We start from the raw sequence: 24,241 nt of genomic DNA on the forward strand, positions 1-24,241 counted from the left end.
GAAGGGTGGTGTCCATAAAAGTCTGATCTATGAGAAGGTAAAATGATTTGACTTATAAACTCCAAACACTAAAAAAAAAATCATAACACCAGAAATGCTTATTATTTTCTGCCGCACCTAACCTAAATCATGGAATAAGCAATGATCAAAACATATTATATTCCCCAAATTAAAAACCAATAAAACCCACAGGTCACAGCGCAAAAAAAACACAGAACTTCACAATCGACTGAAAAATAACAAAAAGTTATCAGTCTCGGAAGATGGAGACACAAACACGACACATTTATTGTTTTTACAAAGTTCACAGGAACACACACTCCTCCCTGTAAGTGGCCGGCGACATCCCCGCTGGGAGCGTCACCTCTGGCTGCACCTAGCGCTGCGGCCGCCCAGCACTCAGTACTACACAGCGCCCCCAGTGGTGCCTGCTATAAAACACACCACGTACATCTCCTCCGCTCGTGACCTGTCACATGGCGCAATCATGTGACCGTGACGTCATGAAGGTCCTTCTGAAGAAAGGTCCTGAATAGTTGGTGCAGCTGTGACTGGTCACCGGCGGACACTGTGCAGCCTCCTATCAGGCACCAGAGGTGAGTGCGCTGCTGGGCATCTTGTTACTATGTGAATGGCATGTCAGGGGCACCTGTGGGAGTGACTGCTGACGGGCGCTGTAGGGTGGGCACCTGTGGTAGGGACTGCTGATTGGCGCTGTAGCGTGGTCACCTGTGGGAGTGATTGCTGACGAGCGCTGTAGCGTGGGCACCGGGCGTGAATGCTGTAGGGTGGGCACCTGTGGTAGGGACTGCTGATTGGCGCTGTAGCGTGGTCACCTGTGGGAGTGATTGCTGACGTGCGCTGTAGCGTGGGCACCGGGCGTGAATGCTGACGGGCGCTGTAGGGTGGGCACCTGTGGTAGGGACTGCTGATGGGTGCTGTAGGGGGAGCATCTGTGATAGGGACTGCTGATGGGCGTTGTAGGATGGGCACCTGTGGTAGTGACTGCTGATGGGCGTTGTAGGATGGGCACCTGTGGTAGTGACTGCTGATGGGCGCTGTAGGATGGGCACCTGTGGTAGTGACTGCTGATGGGCGTTGTAGGATGGGCACCTGTGGTAGTGACTGCTGATGGGCGCTGTAGGATGGGCACCTGTGGTAGTGACTGCTGATGGGCGCTGTAGGATGGGCACCTGTGGTAGTGACTGCTGATGGGTGCTGTAGGGGGAGCATCTGTGATAGGGACTGCTGATGGGCGCTGTAGGATGGGCACCTGTGGTAGCGACTGCTGATGGGCGCTGTAGGGGGGGCATCTGTGTTAGGGACTGCTGATGGGTGTTGTCGGGTGGGCACCTGTGGGAGTGACTGCTGATGGGTGCTGTCTGGGGGTTCCTGTGGTAGTGACTGCTGATGGGCGCTGTAGGGTGGGCACCTGTGGGAGTGATTGCTGACGGACGCTGTTGGGTGGGCACCTGTGGTAGTGACTGCTGGTGGGCACCTGTGGTAGTGACTGCTGACGGGCGCTGTATGGGGGTTCCTGTGGGAGTGACTACTGATGGAAGCTGTAGGATGCGCACCTGTGATAGGGACTGCTGATGGATGTTGTAGGGTGGGCACCTGTGAGAGTGATTGCTGACGGCGCTGTAGCGTGCAGCTGTGACTGGTCACCGGCGGCCACTGTGCAGCCTCCTATCAGGCACCAGAGGTGAGTGTGCTGCTGGGCACCTTGTTACTATGTGAATGGCATGTCAGGCGCACCTGTGGGAGTGACTGCTGACGGGCGCTGTAGGGTGGGCACCTGTGGTAGGGACTGCTGACGGGCGCTGTAGGGTGGGCACCTGTGCCACCTTCGTCTTGGCAACATGGAAGCTAAACTTTCTATTACAATTCTAAATGCAGTTTTCATTGCAGTTTCCTATAATACAGCTCATGCTGTTCCATATTCTGTGCAAAGTGCATATATACACTGCGTGCAGAATTAGGCAAGCTGTATTTTGATCACATGATACTTTTTATACATGTTGTCCTACTCCAAGCTGTTCAGGCTTGAGAGCCAACTACCAATTAAGTAAATCAGGTGATGTGCATCTCTGTAATGAGGAGGGGTGCTGTCTAATGACATCAAAACTCTATATAAGGTGTCCTTAAAGGGCCACTGTTACCCCCTCCAGCCGTTATAAACTAAAAGAGCCACCTTGTGCAGCAGTAATGCTGCATTCTAATAAGGTGGCTCTTTTAGTTTTAGGTTCAAGTATACCCCAAATAAAGCGTTTTTATACTTAGCCACAATTCCTGTCTCTAGCCAGGGAGGCAGGTCCTCACTCCCCAGCTCTAACCGCTCCTCTGCCGTCACTCCAATCTTCCTGCGCTTTCGGTGCCGCCCCTCAGCGCTGTGTACATTTCAAAACCGGCGCCTGCGCAGTGTACTGCTGTGCTGTGCAGACACAGTAAGCTCTGGCCGTCTGACGGCCCAGCCAGGCTTGCAGACTGCGCCTGTGCGAGCATTGCGGCCAGCCACCTTTGGAATCCCCACCCCGCACTGTGTTATGCATTATTAATTATTAATTTTGCAATTTTCCAACTTTGAATTTTTATGCCCTTAAATCACAGAGATATGTCATGTAAAATAATTAAGTAACATTTCCCACATGTCTACTTTACATCAGCACAATTTTGGAACCAAAACATGAAACACGAAAATTGAACTGCATTACTGCACTAGAAATATGAAAAAATGAGAGCATTTAGCACATAAAAATGGCCAATTTTATGTGTACCTGGTAGCCACTTTACGGCATCTCTCTTATACCAGGTCCTAAACTTTCCTTTCCTCGCTGAGAATAAATGTCTCCATCTGAATGGGTACCTGTGAAACCTCTTCTTAGACTAAAATTCTCTCTCTCTGTGGAGGGGTAATGGACTTACTGCGATTAAAACACCTGTGGCTAGGAGGCGGAGTACGCTAAACTCTCTCATTTTTCATATTTCTAGTGCAGTAATGCAGTTCAATTTTCGTGTTTCATGTTTGCATGTTTCAGCGCTGCAGTGTGCTGCCTTATTTACTTGACCCATCACATTTGAAGTCATTTTGAGGGGTCTATATAATAGAAAATAACCAAGTGTGACACCATTCTAAAAACTGCACCCCTCAAGGTGCTCAAAACCACATTCAAGAAGTTTATTAACCCTTCAGGTGTTTTACAGGGATTTTTGGAATGTTTAAAAAAATAAATAACTTTTTTTCACAAAAAATTTACTTCAGCTCCAATTTGTTTTATTTTCCCAAGGGTAAGAGAAGAAATTGGACCCCATAAGTTTTGTGCCATTTGTTCTGAGTGCGCCGATACCCCACCTGTGGGGGTAAACCACTGTTTGGGCGCATGGCAGAGCTCGGAAGGGAAGGGGCACCGTCTGACTTTTCAATGCAAAATTGACTGTAATTGAGATGGGACACCATGTTGCGTTTGGAGAGCCACTGATGTGCCTAAACATTGAACCCCCCCCCTCCACAAGTGACACCATTTTGGAAAGTAGACCCCCTAAGGAACTTATCTAGCTGTGTTTTGACAGCTTTGAACCCCCTAGTGTTCACTACAGTTTATAATGCAGTCGTGAAAATAAAAATTAATTTTTTTTCCCCACAAAAATGTTTTTTTTGACCCCCAAATTTTTATTTTTCGAAGAGAAATTGGACCCCAATAGTTGTTGTCTAATTTGTCCTGAGTACGCTGATACCCCATATGTTGGGGTAAACTCCTGTTTGGGCGCACGGGAGAGCTCGGAAGGGAAGGAGCACTGTTTTACTTTTTTCAACGCAGAATTGGCTGAAATTGAGATCAGACGCCATGTCGCGTTTGGAGAGCCCCTGATGTGTCTAAACAGTGGAAACCCCCAATTCTAACTGAAACCCTAATCCAAACACACCCCTAACCCTAATCCCAACCATAACCCTAATCTCAACCGTAAATGTAACCCTAACCCTAACTTTGGCCCTAATGGGAAAATGGAAATAAATACATTTTTTAAATTTTTTTTGTTTCCCTAACTAAGGGGGTGATGAAGGGGGGTTTGATATACTTTTATAGTGGGTTTTCTAGTGGATTTTTATGATTGGCAGCCGTCGCACACTAAAAGACGTTTTTTTTTATTGCAAAAAAATATTTTTTTGCGTTACACATTTTGAGATCTATAATTTTTTCATATTTTGGTCCAGAGTCATGTGAGGTCTTGTTTTTTGCGGGACGAGTTGACGTTTTTATTGGTAACCTTTTCGGGCACATGACATTTTTTGATCGCTTTTTATTTCGGTTTTTGTGAGGCAGAATGACCAAAAACCAGCTATTCATGAATTTCTTTGGGGGGGGGGGGGGGGGAGTTTATACCGTTATGCGTTTGGTAAAATTGATAAAGCAGTTTTTTTCTTGGGGTCAGTACAATTACAGCGACACCTCATTTATATCATTTTTTTATGTTTTGCCGCTTTTTATACGATAAAAACTATTGCATCGCTTTATTCTGAGGACTGTAACTTTTTAATTTTTTCACTGATGATGCTGTATGGCGGCTCATACATATTTTTACACATCTAAAAATTTTTTTTTTTACTTTGTCACAGGGGGACATCACTGTTTAGTGACAGATCGCTGATCTAACACTTTGCAGAGCACTGTCAGATCAGCGATCTGGCGTGACCTGCTGCTTAGTTACCAGAGCTTGCTCTGGACCCGGAAGTACTCCCTGCAGGACCCGGAAGTAGCCCCGCAATGGGGGAGTATATTAAGGAGAGGCCTCGCCTTAATATACTCCCCCATTGTGGGAACATGATGCACTAATCATACGCATGAGACCTTTCACCCAGATCACACTATAGGTGTGTGCCCTTCTTGTCAGTGTACTGGTTGATTCCCTCTTTTCCCCACATGTTGGGATTATTTTATACCATTATTTATTGTATTTTTTTGGGTTATCTTTGTTTGGTATTGTCTGTATTTATATGTTAATAAAATTTCTATACTTTTTATAAAAATCTGCAGTGTCTAGACTCCCTTTTCCGCTAGTATGATATGATCATGTTTGATCGCAGTGTGCTGGAGGTTAACGTGCCAGGAGCGGTCCATGACCGCTCCTGGCACATAGTGCCGGATGTCAGCTGCGATAGTCAGCTGACACTCGGCCGCGCTCCCCCCGTGAGCGCGGCCGATCGCGCTGGACGTACTATTCCATCCTTGGGAATTAGGGCCCACCCCACATGGACGGAATAGTATGTCCAATGTCAGAAAGGGGTTAAGGAGGCCACTGTGCTCTTAGGAACCTTGAATACTACAAAAATTCTGCTGTAACTTTGACCAGATCTGTGCCTTGCCATAGTTCTGTCTCTCACCTCCTTGGCCAGATCCTTTGACCTCATGATTCTCCTTTGGTCTGACATGCACTGTGAGCTGTGAGGTCTTATACAGGGGGTCCAAAAGTAGGTGGACAGTATGTGTAATAGGGTTATGAAGGGGGAGATTTATCAAACATGGTGTAAAGTGAAACTGACTCCGTTGCCCTTAGCAACCAATTAGATTCCACCTTTCATTTTCCAAAGAGTCTGAAGAATGAAAAGTGGAATCTGATTGGTTGCTAAGGGCAACTGAGTCAGTTTCACTTTACACCATGTTTAATAAATGTCCGCCACCTTAACCCTATTACACGTACTGTCCACCTAGTTTTGGACCACCCTGTATAGACAGGTGTGTGTGCCTTTCCAAATCCAGTCCTATCAGTCTAATTAACCCTTAACTCCCGGAGCGCTTTTCGGTTTTTCGTTTTCTGCTCCCCTTCTTCCCAGAGCCATAACTTTTTTTTTAATTTTTCCATCAATATGGTCATGTGAGGGCTTGTTTTTTGTGGGACGAGTTGTACTTTTGAATTACACCATTGGTTTTACCATGTCGTACTAGAAAACAGGAAAAAAAATTCCAAGTGAGGTGAAATTACAAAAGTGCAATCCCACACTTGTTTTTTTGTTTGGCTTTTTGCTAGGTTTATTAAATGCTAAAACTGACCGGCCATTATGATTCTCCAGGTTATTGCAAGTTTAACCCCTTCCCGACCCATGACGCCACGTAGGCATCATGAAAGTCGGTGCCAATCCGACCCATGACGCCTATGTGGCGTCATGGAAAGATCGCGTCCCTGCAGATCGGGTGAAAGGGTTAACTCCCATTTCACCCGATCTGCAGGGACAGGGGGAGTGGTAGTTTAGCCCAGGGGGGGTGGCTTCACCCCCCACCGTGGCTACGATCGCTCTGATTGGCAGTTTCACTTTCAACAGCCAATCAGAGCGACTTGTAATATTTCACCTATTATAACTGGTGAAATATTACAATCCAGCCACGGCCGATGCTGCAATATCATCGGCCATGGCTGGAAACACTTATGTGCCCCCACCCCACCCCACCGATCGCCCCCCCCCCCCCCAAGCCACCGATCTGTCAGGTACACTGCTTCGGCTCCCCTCCGTCCTGTGCTCCGCTCCCCCCGTGCTCTTGTCCGCTCACCCCCGTGCTCCAATCACCCCCCCCCCCCGTGCTCCAATCACCCCCCCCGTGCTCCGTTCCACCCCCCCGTGCTCCGTTCCACCCCCCCCGTGCTCCGTTCCACCCCCCCATGCTCCGTTCCACCCCCCCCCCCGCGCTCCGATCCACCCCCCCCATGCTCCGATTTCCCCCCCCCCCCCCACCCCTTCATCATACTTACATAGATCGTGTGAGCTTTCTAGGAAAGTTCCCACGATCTAGGAACAGCCAGCAGAGGGCGCCTCACCGCAAATGAAGCTAAATATAGATCATTGATCTATATTTAGCCTCATTCCCCGGGGTTTTGCAGTGAGGAGCAGCCTGCATTAGCGGAACTCCTTGCTGCAAAATGTTTTAACCCCTTCAGAAGGATTTACATCGTTGGACGTTACAGATCTGCGGAGGGTAAGGGTATTGTTGGTTTATTATGTTTTTTTACTTACAGAACGAGGGTCTTCAGTGACTGGATTGGGCGTAGAATAAAATACTCCAACAACCATTGTTTTTATTTCATTAAAATAATTTTAAATGTGTGTGTTTTATTTAACCCTTTACTACAATTGGATTAATAATGGATAGGTGTCATAATTGACGCCTCTCCATTAATAATTAGGCTTAATGTCACCTTACAATAGCAAGGTGGCATTAACCCTTCATTACCCCATATCTCACCGCTACACGGGAATGGGAAGAGAGTGGCCAAGTGCCAGAATAGGCGCATCTTCCAGATGTGCCTTTTCTGGGGTGGCTGGGGGCAGGTGTTTTTAGCCAGGGGGGGGCCCAATAACCGTGGACCCTCTCCAGGCTATTAATATCTGCCCTCAGTCACTGGCTTTACTACTCTGGCGGAGAAAATTGCGCGGGAGCCCACGCCAATTTTTTCCGCCATTTAACCCTTTATTTTAAGAGCTAGAACGGCCAAATTTTGCATAGACACGCTACTGACATTAGTAGTGTGGAATCTGCAAAAAAAATGGAGAGAAGACATGGTTTACTGTATGTAAATCATGTCTCAAATCATGTCGGGTTTTAAGAAGGAGAAAGAAAAAGCCGGTAATTCAATTACCGGCTTTCAAGCTGTATAGCGCTGGAAAAAAAAAAAAAAAATATATATATATATATATATATATATATATATATATATATATATATATATATATATATATATATATATATATATATATTTTTATTTATTTATTTTTTTTCTTTTTGGGACACATGGATCACTTCTATAGCGGTATGTTGGTTTTACAAGCCTGCGAGAAAACCACGCAGTACGGATGCCATACGGAGGGTGCCATGCGCAAAAAACGCTGACACACCCTGCCTACGGAGGAGCTACGGCCCACTATTTTCGGGACTTTTCAGCGTATTACGGCCGTAATATACGGACCGTATTTTTCTATTCGCCACGACAGCACCCACTAGAGAGAGGGGATCCGCCCCTAGGAACAGGAAACCTACAGAGAGATAAAAGGGGCGGCCCCCCCCTCGCTCCTCAGTTGGTTTCCTGTTCCTAGATGGAGACCCACAGAGAAGACTCTATGGATAGGAAGAGGAAGACCTGCCTGGACTACCGCCTGTACGACTCTGCTGAGCGGCAGGGGTTCCAGAAGCATGTAGACAGTCGGGGGAATGATCCTGCGGGCTCCCCCCTCATCTGGTGCGGCTGACAGGCAGCCTGAAGTTATCCAACGGTCTCCCTGCTGGGACACCGTTGTGGAGACGCCGACAGTGCGGGTACCTGGTGTGACGTCCTCCGGTGTGCGTCTGAGCAGCGGTGAGACGGTTCCACGATACGAGGCCCTCCTGTCCCTCCAAGGTAAGAGGTGACATGGTGGGATGCAGCAGGCAGCAGCGTCTCCCGGCATACAGGACGCGGGCGCATGCGCAGTAGCGTCGGCGTCCCGGAAATGGAGAGGAACTTCCGGGGCACGGTGTTGGAGGTCATTTCCAGGGGAACCGCCATATTGGATTCCCCCATGCGGTGCCATTACTCTAAACGCCGGATCTGTAAGTAAAAAAAAAAAAAAGTGGAGACAAAGCAAGGGGTGTGTACATTACTACACTATAAAGTGTAGTCAGTTAAGGCAGTCAGTGTGCCATTATGTCGTCCCAAGAGGAGGTCAGGGTGCACCCTATGGAAGAGCCATTAGTCCCTAGTGGTGAAGCCAGGAAAAGGAATAGTGGACACTCTAAAATAAGTGACTCCACTGATAAATCAGGAAGAAAATCCTCCCGTTCCACACCCCAAGCTAAGGCATCTCCGCAGCCGGTATAAATATTACGCTGGGTGAGTGCGTATATAGCTTCACTGAAGCTTATATTGATTCCTTTGCTTATATTATTTCTAGGCAAAGAGGACGGGGAAGAGTAAGCACAAACAATGTGCCATATGTACCGAACCCCTGCCTGACTCCTATCTTAAAAGTCTGTGTCAGGCATGTATAGACAACACCTTACGGCAGGAGGAATCGGTTAAAATGAATGAGATACGTCTCATAATTCGGGAAGAACTCCAGTCGTTGGGAGGTGGTTCTACTTCTTCAATAAATATGGAGAAACGAAGGAGGAAAACATCCTCTCCTAGAGCTGACACATCAGCAGAGAGTGGGGAGGTCGACTCTGATATTTCTCAGCAATCTAATTCCTCAGAGGAAGAGGACTTCGTCTGTTTTCCAACTGAGGGCATAAACAACCTAGTAAAATCAGTGAGAAATACGATGGGGGTGTCTGAATCAAAAGAACCCCAGACGCCACAAGAAGTTATGTTCGCTGGTCTTTCTCAGAAGAAAGGCCACGTATTTCCAATAAATCAGGCCATAAAAGATCTCGTTAAAAAAGAATGGAGTAGAGGTCAAAAGGGGTTGGTCCCAATATCCTGTAAGAGGCGCTACCCCTTTGATGATGAGGATTTGAATACCTGGGCCAAGATACCAAAAGTCGATGCGGCAGTTGCGTCTACATCTCGCCGTTTCTCCTTACCAGTAGAGGATGCAGGTTCCTTATCAGATCCTATGGACCGGAAATCAGACGCACTCCTTAAAAAATCGTGGGAGGCCTGTGTCACGGCATTCAAGCCGGCTATTTCAGCCACATGTACTGGCAGATCAATGCTAGTCTGGCTGGATCAGCTGGATCAGAAGATTAAAAGTGGCGTATCTAGAGAAAAATTAAGGGCATCTATCCCTTTGATTAAAGGTGCTGCGGCTTTTATTTCAGATGCCTCAATTGATTCCCTCCGCCTGGCGGCCAGAACAGCTAATCTCGCTAATACGGCTCGACGGGCTTTATGGTTAAAAAACTGGAAGGGGGATGCCCAGTCAAGATCCAAATTATGTTCCATACCCTGTCAGGGTGAGTACCTGTTTGGCACAGTCCTTGATGATATTCTCACTAAGGCGGGCGAGAGGAAGAAAGGATTCCCTAATCCCTTTATTCCGTCTTACAGAAGGGCGTTCAGGAAGCCACCATTCGGAAGAAAGGGAGGCTTCAGAGACAGGTGGAATAATAAGGATTTCAAACAAAAAAGGAAATCTGTTTAATAAACGCCCCTTCAAGCCAACCGATAAATTCCATCAGTGATATTTCTCCGGTGGGGGGAAGACTAAAACAATTCAGTCATCAATGGAAAGAAATAACAACTAATCAATGGGCTATTAAATTAACATCCTCAGGCCTCACACTAGACTTTATTAAAACTCCTCCGGATTCTTTCCTTCTTACCACCTTAAGATCCAAGCCTCAGCAAGAGGCACTTGAAACCGAGGTTAAAACCCTCCTACGCAAACATGTCCTAGTAGAGGTTCCATCTTCCCAGATAGGGAGAGGTTTTTACTCTCCCTTGTTCCTGATTAGTAAGCCGGATGGCTCTTTCAGAACTATAATCAATTTGAGGAAGCTGAATTCCTTTATAAAACCTAAAACATTCAAAATGAAATCCATTCGTTCAGCTATAAAAAATCTATTTCCAAATTGTTACATGGTAGTATTGGATCTAAAAGATGCTTACTACCATATTCCCATTCATAATTCACACCAACAATTTCTTCGGGTAGCAGTTTGTATAGAGGGGCAAATTCGTCATTTACAATATAGAGCAATGCCCTTCGGGTTATCTATGGCCCCAAGGATTTTTACTAAGTTACTATCAGAAGTAATGTCCTTTTTACGGGTAAAGGATACTTTGGTCATTCCATTTCTAGATGACCTGTTGATTGTAGGAAAGAGCCCCCTACAGTGTGAGCAGAGATTACGGGAAGTAGTCATATCCTTACAATCCCTGGGTTGGCTAGTTAATTGGGAAAAATCTAGACTTCAGCCTGTAACGTGTCAAAGATTCCTTGGGCTCCTTCTGGATTCCGTTGACCAGATTTGTAAACTGCCTGAGGATAAGAAATTCTCCATAGTTGATAAGGTGTCCTCAGCTATAAAAAGACGTAGTATGTCACTAAGACAGGTCATGTCATTGCTAGGCTCTCTAACATCGTGCATTCCTGCGGTACAGTGGGCACAGTTCCATACTAGGTAGCTACAAAAATTTGTATTGGAGGAGGACATTAAGAATAGGGGATGTCTGGATAGAACAGTTTTTCTAACATCGGAAGTATTACACTCCCTTAGGTGGTGGTTGGATCAGAATAATCTTTCAAAGGGGGTTCTATGGGTAATCACTCCTTCTAGTGTTGTGACCACAGATGCTAGTCCTGAAGGCTGGGGGGCACATTTTCAGGATCAATGGGTTCAGGATCTTTGGTCCAGCTCAGATCTTAATAATTCCTCGAATGTCAAGGAGTTGAGGGCGGTATATTACTCCCTTCTCCACTTTCTTCCCCAGCTCAGCGGCTCTCATACAAGAGTATTCTCCGACAACACCACTGCGGTGGCGTATCTGAACCATCAGGGAGGTACAAGGTCGGACAAACTCAGGGAGGTGGCATCAGACATCATGGAATTAGCCGAAGGTCATCTACTATCACTATCGGCAGTACACATCAGAGGCACAGACAACTTTCGTGCCGATTTCCTGAGCCGTCATACTCTTCATCAAGGGGAATGGATGCTGAGCAGGAAGATTTTCAAGGCAATAACAGCTCGATGGGGTGTTCCTCAAATAGACTTGTTTGCCACAAGAGCCAACCGTCAAGTCAAGATGTTTGCCTCTCTAAACAGGGAGGACAAGCCAGACATACTCGATGCCCTCCAGACGCCATGGACATTCGATCTGGCCTATGCTTTCCCTCCATGGAATCTATTACCTATAGTAATAAGAAAAATAAGGGAGGAGGGCGCAAAAGTTCTGTTGATAGCCCCATTTTGGCCCAAGAGGCCATGGTTCTCATGGCTGAGGGCGATGTCGGTGTCAGATCCATGGATTCTGCCTCAGTCCAAGGACCTGCTCTCTCAGGGTCCATTCCTCCATCCTCAGGCAAAGGGCATGAACTTAACTGCCTGGAGTTTGAGAGGCGGTTACTAAATCTCAGGGGGTTTTCTAATGGGTTAATCGATACTCTTATGAAGAGCAGAAAACCTTCAACTACCAGGATTTATGTTAGAATTTGGTGGAAATTCCTTCAATTTCATACTACACAATTTTCCTCTGAGATTCCTATATTTCAAATATTAGAATTGCTACAAAAAGGGCTGGAATTGGGGCTCTCCGTGAGCACTCTGAAGGTGCAGTTTTCAGCATTAGGAGCTCTTTTTAATCATGACATTGCAGGAAATAAATGGATATCCCGGTTTATATCCGCTTGTGAAAGATCAAAACCAATTAACATTCCTCGGGTTCCTCAGTGGGATCTTTCGATAGTTTTGAATGCATTAACACAACCACCTTTTGAGCCTCTCCATACAGCCTCACTAAAGAACATTTCTTTGAAGACTGTTTTGCTATTGGCATTAGTCTCTGCCAGAAGAGTGAGCGATCTCCATGCATTATCTATAGATCCTCCCTTTTTAACGGTAACATCAGATAGGATACTTTTAAAAACAGATCCTTGTTATCTCCCTAAGGTGGCTTCTACCTTTCATAGATCCCAGGAGATCTTGTTACCCACCTTTTATGAGAACCACTCAACTCCAGAAGAAGAAAGACTTCACACCCTAGTTGTAAAAAGGTCTGTCCTAGCCTATTTAGAGAGAACTAGGGACTGGAGGAAGAGTAGGGCTCTCTTTGTGTCTTTCCAGGGTAAAACCAAGGGTGCCGGAGTCACAAAGAACACATTATCTCGCTGGATCAGAGAGGCCATAATCTTGGCGTATAAAGCTGGAGGGAAAGATCCTCCAATGCATGTGGGAGCGCACTCTACAAGAGCCTTGTCGACTTCCTGGGCAGAAAGGGCGAATGTGCCAATAGACCTTATATGTAAGGCTGCAACTTGGTCTTCACCAAATACCTTCTATAAGCATTATAGATTAGATCTATCCTCTGCTTCTGATCTAACTTTTGGTGTATCGGTCCTTGACTCAGTAAACCCACCCAGTCTATAGTCTCTGCAATTCTCTCTAGTGGGTGCTGTCGTGGCGAATAGAAAATACCGGATTACGTACCGGTAATGCTCTTTTATAGAGCCCACGACAGCACCCGTTCACATCCCTCCCTTTTCTGTATATAGTTGCACATGGTGCTTGTTTGGTGAGGTGTAAATATTAGAAAGATATAATATGAGGTTGTAAATATGTGTATATATGTATATACCTGAACCTGTTAACTAAAACTTGGCGGCGGTTCCTCCTATTCTCTGTAAAACAACTGAGGAGCGAGGGGGGGCCGCCCCTTTTATCTCTCTGTAGGTTTCCTGTTCCTAGGGGCGGATCCCCTCTCTCTAGTGGGTGCTGTCGTGGGCTCTATAAAAGAGCATTACCGGTACGTAATCCGGTATTTCATACACTGAGTGTGAAGCCGGCCTTAGGGTTAGGGTTGGAATTAGGGTTAGGGGTGTGTTGGGGTTAGGGTTGGAATTAGGGTTGTGGCTACAGTTGGGATTAGGGTTAGGGGTGTGTTGGGGTTAGTGTTGGAGGTAGAATTGAGGGGTTACCACTGTTTAGGCACATCAGGGGTCTCCAAACGCAACATGGCGCCACCATTGATTCCAGCCAATCTTGTATTCAAAAAGTCAAATGGTGCTCCCTCAATTCCGAGCCCCGACGTGTGCCCAAACAGTAGTTTACCCCCACATATGGGGTATCACCGTACTCAGGAGAAACTGGACAACAAATATTGGGGTCAAATTTCTCCTGTTACCCTTGGGAAAATTAAAAAATTCTGGGCTAAATAATTATTTTTGAGGAAAGAAAACGTATTTATTATTTTCACGGCTCTGCATTATAAACTTCTGTGAAGCACTTGGGGGTTCAAAGTGCTCACCTTACATCTAGATAAGTTCCTTTCGGGGTCTAGTTTCCAAAATGGGGTCACTTGTGGGGGGTTTCTACTGTTTAGCCACATCAGGGGCTCTGCAAACGCAACGTGATGCCCACAGAGCACTCCATCAAAGTCTGCATTTCAAAACGTCACTACTTCACTTCCGAGCCCCGGCATGTGCCCAAACAGTGGTTTACCCCCACATATGGGGTATCAGCGTACTCAGGAGAAACTCGACAACAACTTTTGGGGTGAAATTTCTCCTGTTACCCTTGGGAAAATAAAAAATTGCAGGCTAAAAGATAATTTTTGAGAAAATAATTTTTTTTTTTTAATTTTCATGGCTCTGCGTTATAAACTTCTGTGAAGCACTTGGGGGTTCAAAGTCCTCACCACACATCTAGATTAGTTCCTTTGGGGGTCTAGTTTCCAAAATGGGGTCATTTGTGGGGGATCTCCAATGTTTAGGCACACAGGGGCTCTCCAAACGTGACATGGTGTCCGCTAATGATTGGAGCTAATTTTCCATTTAAAAAGCCAAATGGCGTGCCTTCCCTTCCGAGCCCTGCCGTGCGCCCAAACAGTGGTTTACCCCCACATATGGGGTATCAGCGTACTCAGGACAAACAGGACAACAGTATTTGGGGTCCAATTTCTCCTATTATCCTTGGCAAAATAGGAAATTCCAGGCTAAAAAATCATTTTTGAGGAAAGAAAAATTATTTTTTATTTTCATGGCTCTGCGTTATAAACTTCTGTGAAGCACCTGGGGGTTTAAAGTGCTCAATATGCATCTAGATAAGTTCCTTGGGGGGGGTCTAGTTTCCAAAATGGGTTCACTTGTGGGGGAGCTCCAAAGTTTAGGCACACAGGGGCTCTCCAAACGCGACATGGTGTCCGCTAACGATGGAGATAATTTTTCATTCAAAAAGTCAAATGGTGCTCCTTCCCTTTCGAGCTTTACCATGTGCCCAAACAGTGGTTTACCCCCACATGTGAGGTATTAGTGTACTCAGGAGAAATTGCCCAACAAATTTTACGATCCATTTTATCCTGTTGCCCATGTGAAAATGAAAAAATTGAGGCTAAAAGAATTTTTTTGTGAAAAAAAAAAAAAGTACTTTTTCATTTTTACAGATCAATTTGTGAAGCACCTGGGGGTTTAAAGGGCTCACTATGCATCTAGATAAGTTCCTTGGGGCGTCTAGTTTCCAAAATGGGGTCACTTGTGGGGGAGCTCCAATTTTTAGGCACGCGGGGGCTCTCCAAACGTGACATGGTGTCCGCTAAAGAGTGGAGCCAATTTTTCATTCAAAAAGTCAAAAGGCGCTCCTTCCCTTCCAAGCCCTGCCGTGCGCCCAAACAGTGGTTTACCCCCACATATGAGGTGTCAGCGTACTCAGGACAAATTGGACAACAACTTTCGTGGTTCAGTTTCTCCTTTTACCATTGGGAAAATAAAAAAATTGTTGCTAAAAGATAATTTTTGTGACTAAAAAGTTAAATGTTCATTTTTTCCTTCCATGTTGCTTCTGCTGCTGTGAAGTACCTGAAGGGTTAATAAACTTCTTGAATGTGGTTTTGTGCACCTTGAGGGGTGCATTTTTTTAGAATGGTGTCACTTTTAGGTATTTTCAGCCATATAGACCCCTCAAACTGACTTCAAATGTGAGGTGGTCCCTAAAAAAACAAATGGTTTTGTAAATTTCGTTGTAAAAATGAGAAATCGCTGGTGAAATTTTAACCCTTATAACTTCCTAGCAAAAAAAATTTTGTTTCCAAAATTGTGCTGATGTAAAGTATACATGTGGGAAATGTTATTTATTAACTATTTTGTGTCACATAACTCTCTGGTTTAACAGAATAAAAATTCCAAATGTGAAATTTTCAAAATTTTTGCCAAATTTCCGTTTTTATCACAAATAAACGCAGAATTTATTGACCTAAATTTACCACCAACATGAAGCCCAATATGTCACGAAAAAACAGTCTCAGAACCGCTAGGATCCGTTGTAGCGTTCCTGAGTTATTACCTCATAAAGGGACACTGGTCAGAATTGCAAAAAAACGGCAAGGTCTTTAAGGTCAAAATAGGCTGGGTCATGAAGGGGTTAAAGACACTAAACATGTCTAGGTTCTTTTTTATCTAAGGCCTCTTTCACATTTTCGTCGGTACGGGCCCGTCGCAATGCGTCGGGCCGACAGACGTTGTGAAATAACTGCACGACGTGGTCAGCGGATGCAGTTTTTCAACGCATCCGCTGCCCATTCTGCAGTCCGAGGAGGAGGGGGCGGAGTTTCAACATGACGCACAAAAAAACGTTACATTGAACTTTTTTTGTGCGTCGCATCCGCCAAAACACGATGGATCCGTCGCACGACGGATGCGACGTGTGCCCATCCGTCGCTAATACAAGTCTATGGGCAAAAAACACATCCTGCAAGCACATTTGCAGGATCCATTTTTTGCCTATAATGACGAATTGCGACGGAGGACAAAAGATGGATGAGTGAAAGAGGCCTAAGTGGTGAAAAAAAATTCCAAACTTTAATTTAAAAAAAATTGCGCAATTTTACGATACCTTTTAAAAAGAAAACATATGCATCAAAAAGAAGGGGATCACCAAAATATCAAGTGTTATACAAGAATGCTTTTAATGAAAACCACCACATACAAAACCATTAAACACTTAAAAAGTCACAATTTGGATTACAATCCAAAGAGTATGGGTCATACAATAATGTGTACAATACACCAGAACCCTTCATGCCATAATACTTCATAATAAATGTCCCTATAGACAATAATAGCCAAATGCAAAGAGTTACAAGTATGAATAAATAAATGCAGGCTAATGAAAAATATAAGATGTATACCTGCTGCTATCATAAAAGTAACATGGTAACCATACAAAACATCCTCATGTGAGGGGATTATACAATACTAGCTATTGAACCCGTTCTACACCCGGGTGGCGAGCATTTATATTGGTATATGGTCTCCATCCTGTCATGTGCTGCTCCATCCTGCGTCCCCATCCTGTCATGTGCTGCTCCCATCCTGCGCCCCCGTTCTGTCATGTGCTGCTCCCATCCTGCGCCACTGTTCTTTAATTTGCTGCTCCCATCCATACGCTGCTCCATAAAGGTTTCTGGCCCCCATAAAATGCTCCATAGTATATGCCCCCGTACACTGCTCCATTATGTTTTATGGCCCCATAAGATGCTCCATTGTATATTCCCCGTATGCTGCTGCAATATATAAAAAAAAAAAAAAAAATACCATACTCGCCTATGGTCGCTGGGCCCCGAGTGCTGGGGGGGCCTGAGCAGGCGGGGACACCGGCGCGCTGTGGGGGTCAGGTGCCTGTATCACCGCCAGCTCAGGCCCCCCAGCACTTACTATATTCACCTGGCCCCGTTCCACCGCTGCGCGCCGCCATCTTCCCGGTCCTCTGGCTGTGACTGTTCAGTCAGAGGGCGGCGCTGGCGCGCATTAAGCGCGTCATCGCGCCCTCTGAGCTGAAGATCACAGGCCGAGGACCGGGAAGATGGCAGCGCGCAGCGGTGGAACGGGGTCAGGTGAATATAGCTCATACTTACCCTCCTGGCGGTCCCTGCTTCTCTGTTGGAGATCGCGGTGTGCGTTCAGTGTTTACGCATACCGCGATCTTCTGGGAGCATCACTCTGTGAGGCCCAGACTGCGCCGGCGCTTGCGCAGTCTATAAAGGCTTCGGACAGAGTGACTCTTCCAGCGTTGTATTATAGATTGACCAACCGCAAGAACACAATATGATACAAATTAATAAAGATTAGAAATTCTGTGCATGCATATTTTCCAATACCCGTAGCGTCTCCATTTTTTTCGTGATCTCTGGAGGGGTCAGGGCTTATTTTTTGCGTACCGAGCTGACGTTTTTAATTATACCATTTTGGTGCAAATACAACCTTTAGATCACCTGTTATTGCATTTTAATGCAATGTCGCAGCCACCAAAAAAATTAATTTTGACTTTTTTCTCATTACGCCGTTTAGCGATCAGGTTAAATTATTTTTTTCTATTGATTGGGCGACTCTGAACTCGGAGATACCAAATATGTGTAGTTTGATTTTATTTTTGTTTTATTTTGAATGGGGCGAAAGGGGGGTGATTTGAAAATATATATATATTTTATTTTTTTATATTTTTAAAAACTTTTTTTTACTTTGGCATGCTTTAATAGTCTCCATGGGAGACTAGAAGCTGCCATAACCCAATCGTCTCTGCTACACACAGATGATGATGATCAGCTTGCCTGTATGTAGCAGAATTCATGACTTGCTATGAGCACCGACCACCGACTGATTGTGGATGCTTCACACTATATCTTAGAAATCAATGTCCCAGAGTCTGGAGGAAGAGTGGAGAGGCCACAATCCAAGCTGCTTGAGGTCTAGTGTCAGGGCCGGCTCCAGGTTTTTGAGGGCCCCGGGGCGAAAGAGTCTCAGTGGGCCCCCCCCCCTTTAACACATACCCCGATTTATGATGCACAGATACGGCAGAGAAATGTATAGTACAATGCCAGATTTCACTTCTTACATGAGTGACAGCTATTGTAAATTCTGCAGTGTATATATACAGGACAGGAGGAGTGGTACTGTGCAGTGTATATATACAGGAGGAAAGGTGCTGTGCAGTGTATATATACAGGAGAGGTGCTGTGCAATGTATACATACAGGAGGAAAGGTGCTGTGCAGTGTATATATACAGGGGGAAAGGTGCTGTGCAGTGTATATATACAGGAGAGGTGCTGTGCAGTGTCGTGAGCAGGGCGTTGTTGTATCAGAAAATCTTTTCTGTTTTGAGTTTTTCTATGAAACAAAGACTTTTCTACATAAACAACGTTGTTTGGTTTTGCGGCCCTAACAGATCTGTGCTACAAAGTAACATCGCTCGGGCATTAATGAGGGACCTGATGCTGAATCCTTTCCACAAACCCTAATGACCCAATTAGTGCCCCGTCATTAGAAGCTCATTAAACGCCTCCCTGTCCCGAGCAATCATGTACAGTATGGGGGGATCCTGCAGCCCACCCCCTGACTGCTCCATACCATACACTGCCCTCTGTCACGCTCACTATTATCCTGTGCATTTCTCCTTCATCGTTACCCCATGTTACACTTGTCACCCCCCACTACAGAGTAGCAGGGCAGCCAATGTCACCCCCTCCCGGACCCTAATGGCAGCAGGAAATGTCTGCTCCTCTATTGGGTTGGAACCTGATTTAATCAAGGAATAATGTGGATTTGTTGCCGGTGGCTGCAGGGGAAGGGTTAAGTGATGCCATGTTCTTGGTGGGAGCAGTGGCAGCTGCTGGGACCTGGACAGAGACAGCCAATGTTGCTGTGACTGCACAGTGTGACCTGGAGGAGAGAAGCTGAGACTCCGGAGCAGAAATCACCCACATGCCAGCACTGGGCAGAGTCCCTCCAGTCACCAGCCTGGGGCCACGGGGCCCCAACGTACAGCCCACATGGCAGCAGCTCCCCTTCCTCCTGGCATCTGGTTAACCCCATTTATACGGGTCAGATTGTTATCTTTAAGGTTTAGCAATAACCTTCATACAGATGGGAAGGGGTTAAGCTTCTTCCTACCCACTGGTGCAGGTTTGGTGCAGCATGCATGTATTCTGGGGTTCTGGGAGAGCTGGGTGGCTGCAGGCTGCACCCCACCAGCTGCTCCTCCAGACATCACCCACATTTTTAGGCAGCAGAGACAGACAGCAGCAGACTGAGCCACAGGACCAACTGCAATTATTGCTGGATACCTTTGCACTCTGGTAGGAGCTCCTCCAGAATCTTCCTGATAAGTTCAGCTCAGCAGCACTGTCTGCAGCCAGCCAGGGGCCAGAGCAGAGAACGTGCTCTCTCCGCCCACAAACAGTCACACTGGCTGCCTTCTCTTAACCCCTATGTGTGCCTGCCTGGATGCACTGACTGAGTGAGAAGATGCTTGAGTCAGAGCTGGCACATAGGGGTTAAGAGAACGCAGCCAGCAGTGACTTTGTGGGCGGAGAGAGCACCTGCTCTGCTCTCCCAGCTGCTAGTGGGCCCCCCTTTCTTCCCAAGGCCCCGGCATTTGCCCGCTGTGCCGGGTGCTGACGCCGGCCCTGTCTAGTGTGAAGGTTCCACAATCAGTGATGGTTTGGGGAGCCATGTCATCTGCTAGTGTAGGTCCACTGTGTTTTATCAAGACCAAAGTCAGCTCAGCCGTATACCAGGAAATTTTAGGGCACTTCATGCTTCCCTCTGCCAACAAGCTTTATGGAGATGGACATTTAATTCTCCCACAGGACTTGGCACCTTTCCACACTGCCAAAAGTACCAAGACCTGGTTTAAAAACAACAGTATCAGGGTATGTGTCGACGGTCCATAATCACGGCGCTTGGACGGAGCTGTAAACCCGCTCTGCTCAAAGCGCCACCCCCTTCTGTCCGCGCGGACACATACATAGGACCCTGTGATTTACCTTGCAGCAACGGAGCGTCGCAACTTGCTATAGCCCAATTGGCTCTGGTACATTGAGGCGATGTTCAGATCACCTCTATATGGCCGCGGTCACACTAGCGTAGAATATGGATGAGTGCTATGTGAGGAAAACCTTGCATTGCACTCGGACAATTGTTAATCTATGGGGCAGCTCCCATCACGGAAGGTTGTTTTTGCGGTGCGCCGTGACTTCTGGTTGTGCGGACCACCGGTTGTTTATTTTTTTTTTTTCCCCCTAATACATTTGCTATAGTATTGGGAACCTGAAAAACGGCAATCCGCAAGTCGTTGAAAATTGCGGCAATACGGCCCGCAATAACGGGCCGCAAATAATACTGTGTAAAAGTAGCCTTAGTGTGACCCCGACCTGTAGTAGATTACGGACTTGCTATGAGTGTTGACCACTGGGTGGCGCTCACAGCAAGCTGGCACTGATAACCATAGAGGTCTCTAGGAGACCTCAGGTTGTCATGCCAACACACCAGTGAACCGCGATCACGTTATGGGGGTCACCTGTGTGCGTATTTCCGACCGATGGCCGGAAGCGTGATTTTAAATGCCACTGTCAGTTTAAGTGCCACAGTCATTTAACTGGTTAATATCCGCGGGTGGATCGCAATAGCTGCAGGTGGAATCGCGAGCACCTGTCAGCTGTTCAAAACAGCCGATAACCCTCTGCCAGACATGAGTTTCTCATAGAGCTCACAGGAGCACAAAGCCAAGTGTGCCCTTCTGTGTATGAGGGAGATGGCTGCTGGTCTGTCACCCTCCATCTGTGTGTACGGCCGGCTGTAGTCTCTGCTTTGTGGTGGGCACGTATTGCAGTCTTGCAGCCAGGACAACTGTTGTTTCAGGCCGTTTGGCTGTGGCAGATTGTTTGTGAAGACTTATCCTACCAAGATGCTATTTACACATAATGTCTGTCGGGCAATCCACCAACTATGTGAAGTTTCCAGATATGAAAAATGCCTCAGTCTGTGGATCCTTCCTGCAGTATGACTTGGTGAATGGGTATTTCAGTACATGCAGTGAAATCTGGGGACGTGGATTATGTGAAAGAAAAAGCTTCTCTTAACATGCGTTCTACTCTGCACATGTTGTTCGCCTTCTGTGAATGGGTTTTGTGTATATATACCTGTGTATCTGCAGGTTCATTGGTATGTCTCCATACATGTGTTTTTTAATTCGTCATTGTATTTTCTGTCCAGCAGAGTACATGAACAGCAGATGATGGACGCCCTCACAGAGGCCCTTGCAGGGAGCTTCGCTGTTTCTTCCCACCTCAACAGTACTTCAGCTCCTCATCCAAGATTAGCGCAGTATAAAGGCAAATACAGCTCTCTGGAGCAGAGCGAGCGCAGGAGGAAACTGCTGGAACTACAGAAACTGTATGTGATGGGCACTGCTGATTATTACTTTCCATTACTTGTCTGACTGCTGATTTCATCAGGTCACATTAGAGCATTAGTATGAGGCCACTCACACACTCAGTATTTTACCTCAGTATTTGTAAGCCAAAATCAGGAGTGGAACAATCAGAGGAAAAGTATAATAAAAACATATGCACCACTTCTGTATTTATCACCCACTCCTGGTTTTGGCTTACAAATACTGATGTAAAATACTGAGCGTGTGAATGTGGCCCACAATACAGTGCATTGTTTTTTCTTCATGGGCAGCACGGTGACAGAGGGATTAGCGCAGGGGTCTTGGGTTCAAATACCACCAAGGACAACATCTGCAAGGCGTTTGTATGTTATCTCCTTAGTGACCAAACATGCCATCTTTTTACTGACTTGAGGTATAAGTGAATAGCATCCCCATACAGATGAAAACTGCCACAGCTGTCCACTATAGCTCACACCCTGCTGCATCAGCCACTATCGGTGTTGGCACCGACCATGACCATTTTACCCCATAGATGCTGCTGTCAATAGTGACGACGGCATCTAGATGATTAAGGCTAAGTTCACACTTGCGTGTGGCTGGTCTGCGGATGGCTGCGTACATCCTCCCTTAAGCTTCGCCTACTTCCGCATGCGTCCTGCGTACCTATCTTTAACATTGGGTACACATTGACATGCGTTGTATGCGGATAAGCTGTTTTGACGTGCCCGCCAACCGCACAGGAACGCAACTTTTTGCAGGACCCCCAGAGTCACCTCAAAACTGAATTGGTGCTTTAAAAAAAAAAAAAAAAAAAAGTTTTGCAAATTGCTTTAAAAAAATGAAAAATGACTGCTACATTTTAAAACCTTATAGCATAAAAAAAAAAAAATAGAAGAACATTTTATAAATGATGCCGCTGTAAAGCATACATGAGGGAAATGTTATTCATTGACCATTTTGTGAGGTGTGATTCTGGATTAAAGGGATAATCATTCAGAGTTTGAACATTGCTAAGTTTTTAAAATATTTGTCAAATTTCTGATATGTTTTAGCTTTATTTCTAAAGAAAAGAAAAATATCATCCTAAATTTACCATTGGCATAAAATATAGTGCATCACGAAGAAACATTCTCAAAATCAATGGGATATGTTCAAACATTCCAGAGTTATTGCCACATAAAGTGACACATGGCAGATTAGAAAAAATTGGCCCGGTCACTAAGGGGTTATGTTGAGGACCTAAAATTATATATGACCGTATCCTATGCATAACTTTTCATTCATCCTGTTAGGTGTAATGTAAAATGAAATGCTAATGTTCGTTTACATGTTATGGGACTGTTTAGCTCCAGTTTTGTTAGATATAGGCTCTAACCGCAGACATTTGTGGGTTATTTAGCAATCCCAAGAGCAGGGGCCCTTCCTGAGCCTTCCATTCCTCCACACTTCACGGTCTCGGTAAGGAGTGGTATCTGAGTATGTGTCCTGCCGCTTCATTCATTTTCAATGGAGACTGGCTGTCTTGTCAGTCTATAGAATTTGATTAGAGCAGCACCGTGCATATAAAGGGATTCTGATATATGTTACGTGAGAATGCTGGTGCGCTGTCCGATCAAGGAAGGTGATAACTGAGCAGCTATAAGAAGATACCTTTATTCGAGATCTTCAAAAGCATAAACCTGTTTTCAGCATCGGTTGCTCATCTGATTGAGACTCTGTTCTGGAGCTGAATACCGGTGCTTTGGAATATATTGAATAAAGGTATCTTTAATCTTAGAATGTTAGAGATGGAAGCGACCTCCTGGGTCATCATGTCCAACCCCCTGCACTAAACCATCTCAGACAGATGTCTGTCCAGCCTCTGTTTGAAGACTTCCATTGAAGGAGACCTCACCACCTCTTGTGGCAGCCTGTTCCACTCATTGATCACCCTAACCTTCCTTGATCAGATGGTGCACCAGCATTCTCTTGCAACAAATATCACTTGTAATTTGCTCAGCTCTAGAATGGGTAAGAACTTGGTGCTGCTTCCCTCTCCATAGGTGATAGGCTATATTCCCTCACACCACCATAGTGCCACCATAACCACCTCAGCGTTTTTTTTGCAGTCATGTGTAAGCTGATGTGGATAACAAACGCTGGGTAAACATGCCTTTTGGCATGTGTTTGCGTATGCAGATAATACGCTACGCAAATGTGAACTTAGCCTTACTGGGCTGCTTGCTGTAGTTTTAATAAAATCAGAGTTTTATCAGCAGATTATTCCTAGAGGACTACCTGTTGCCAAGTAGTCCTCAGTAGTTTTGAGATCTGTGTAATGCCGCCCCCATCACTGATTGGCAGCTTTCTGCTTTTGCGCAGTGAGCACAGAAAGCTGCCAATCGGTGCTGTGGGT

At 45.8% G+C, this 24,241-nt stretch overlaps 1 protein-coding gene across 8 annotated transcripts in view; it reads left to right on the forward strand.

Annotated features, from left to right (window-relative positions):
- The first annotated feature begins 469 nt into the window (after positions 1-469).
- The window catches only part of SNUPN (snurportin 1), a 41,290-nt gene continuing 17,518 nt past the window's right edge, over positions 470-24,241 (forward strand). The window contains exons 1-2 of one of the 8 annotated variants that reach the window (XM_069765671.1): positions 470-596; positions 21,669-21,845. In XM_069765671.1, coding sequence (XP_069621772.1) covers positions 21,685-21,845 — 161 coding nt within the window. In that variant the 5' untranslated portion in view covers positions 470-596; positions 21,669-21,684. Of the gene's footprint in view, positions 597-731; positions 1,706-13,329; positions 13,429-21,665; positions 21,846-24,241 lie in introns of those variants that run through there. The other 7 variants (XM_069765672.1, XM_069765669.1, XR_011320781.1 and 4 more) reach the window with 7 other exon arrangements.

The sequence above is a fragment of the Ranitomeya imitator genome, chromosome 4, assembly GCF_032444005.1.
Source record: "Ranitomeya imitator isolate aRanImi1 chromosome 4, aRanImi1.pri, whole genome shotgun sequence".
In the NCBI taxonomy this organism is placed as follows: Eukaryota; Metazoa; Chordata; class Amphibia; order Anura; family Dendrobatidae; genus Ranitomeya; species Ranitomeya imitator.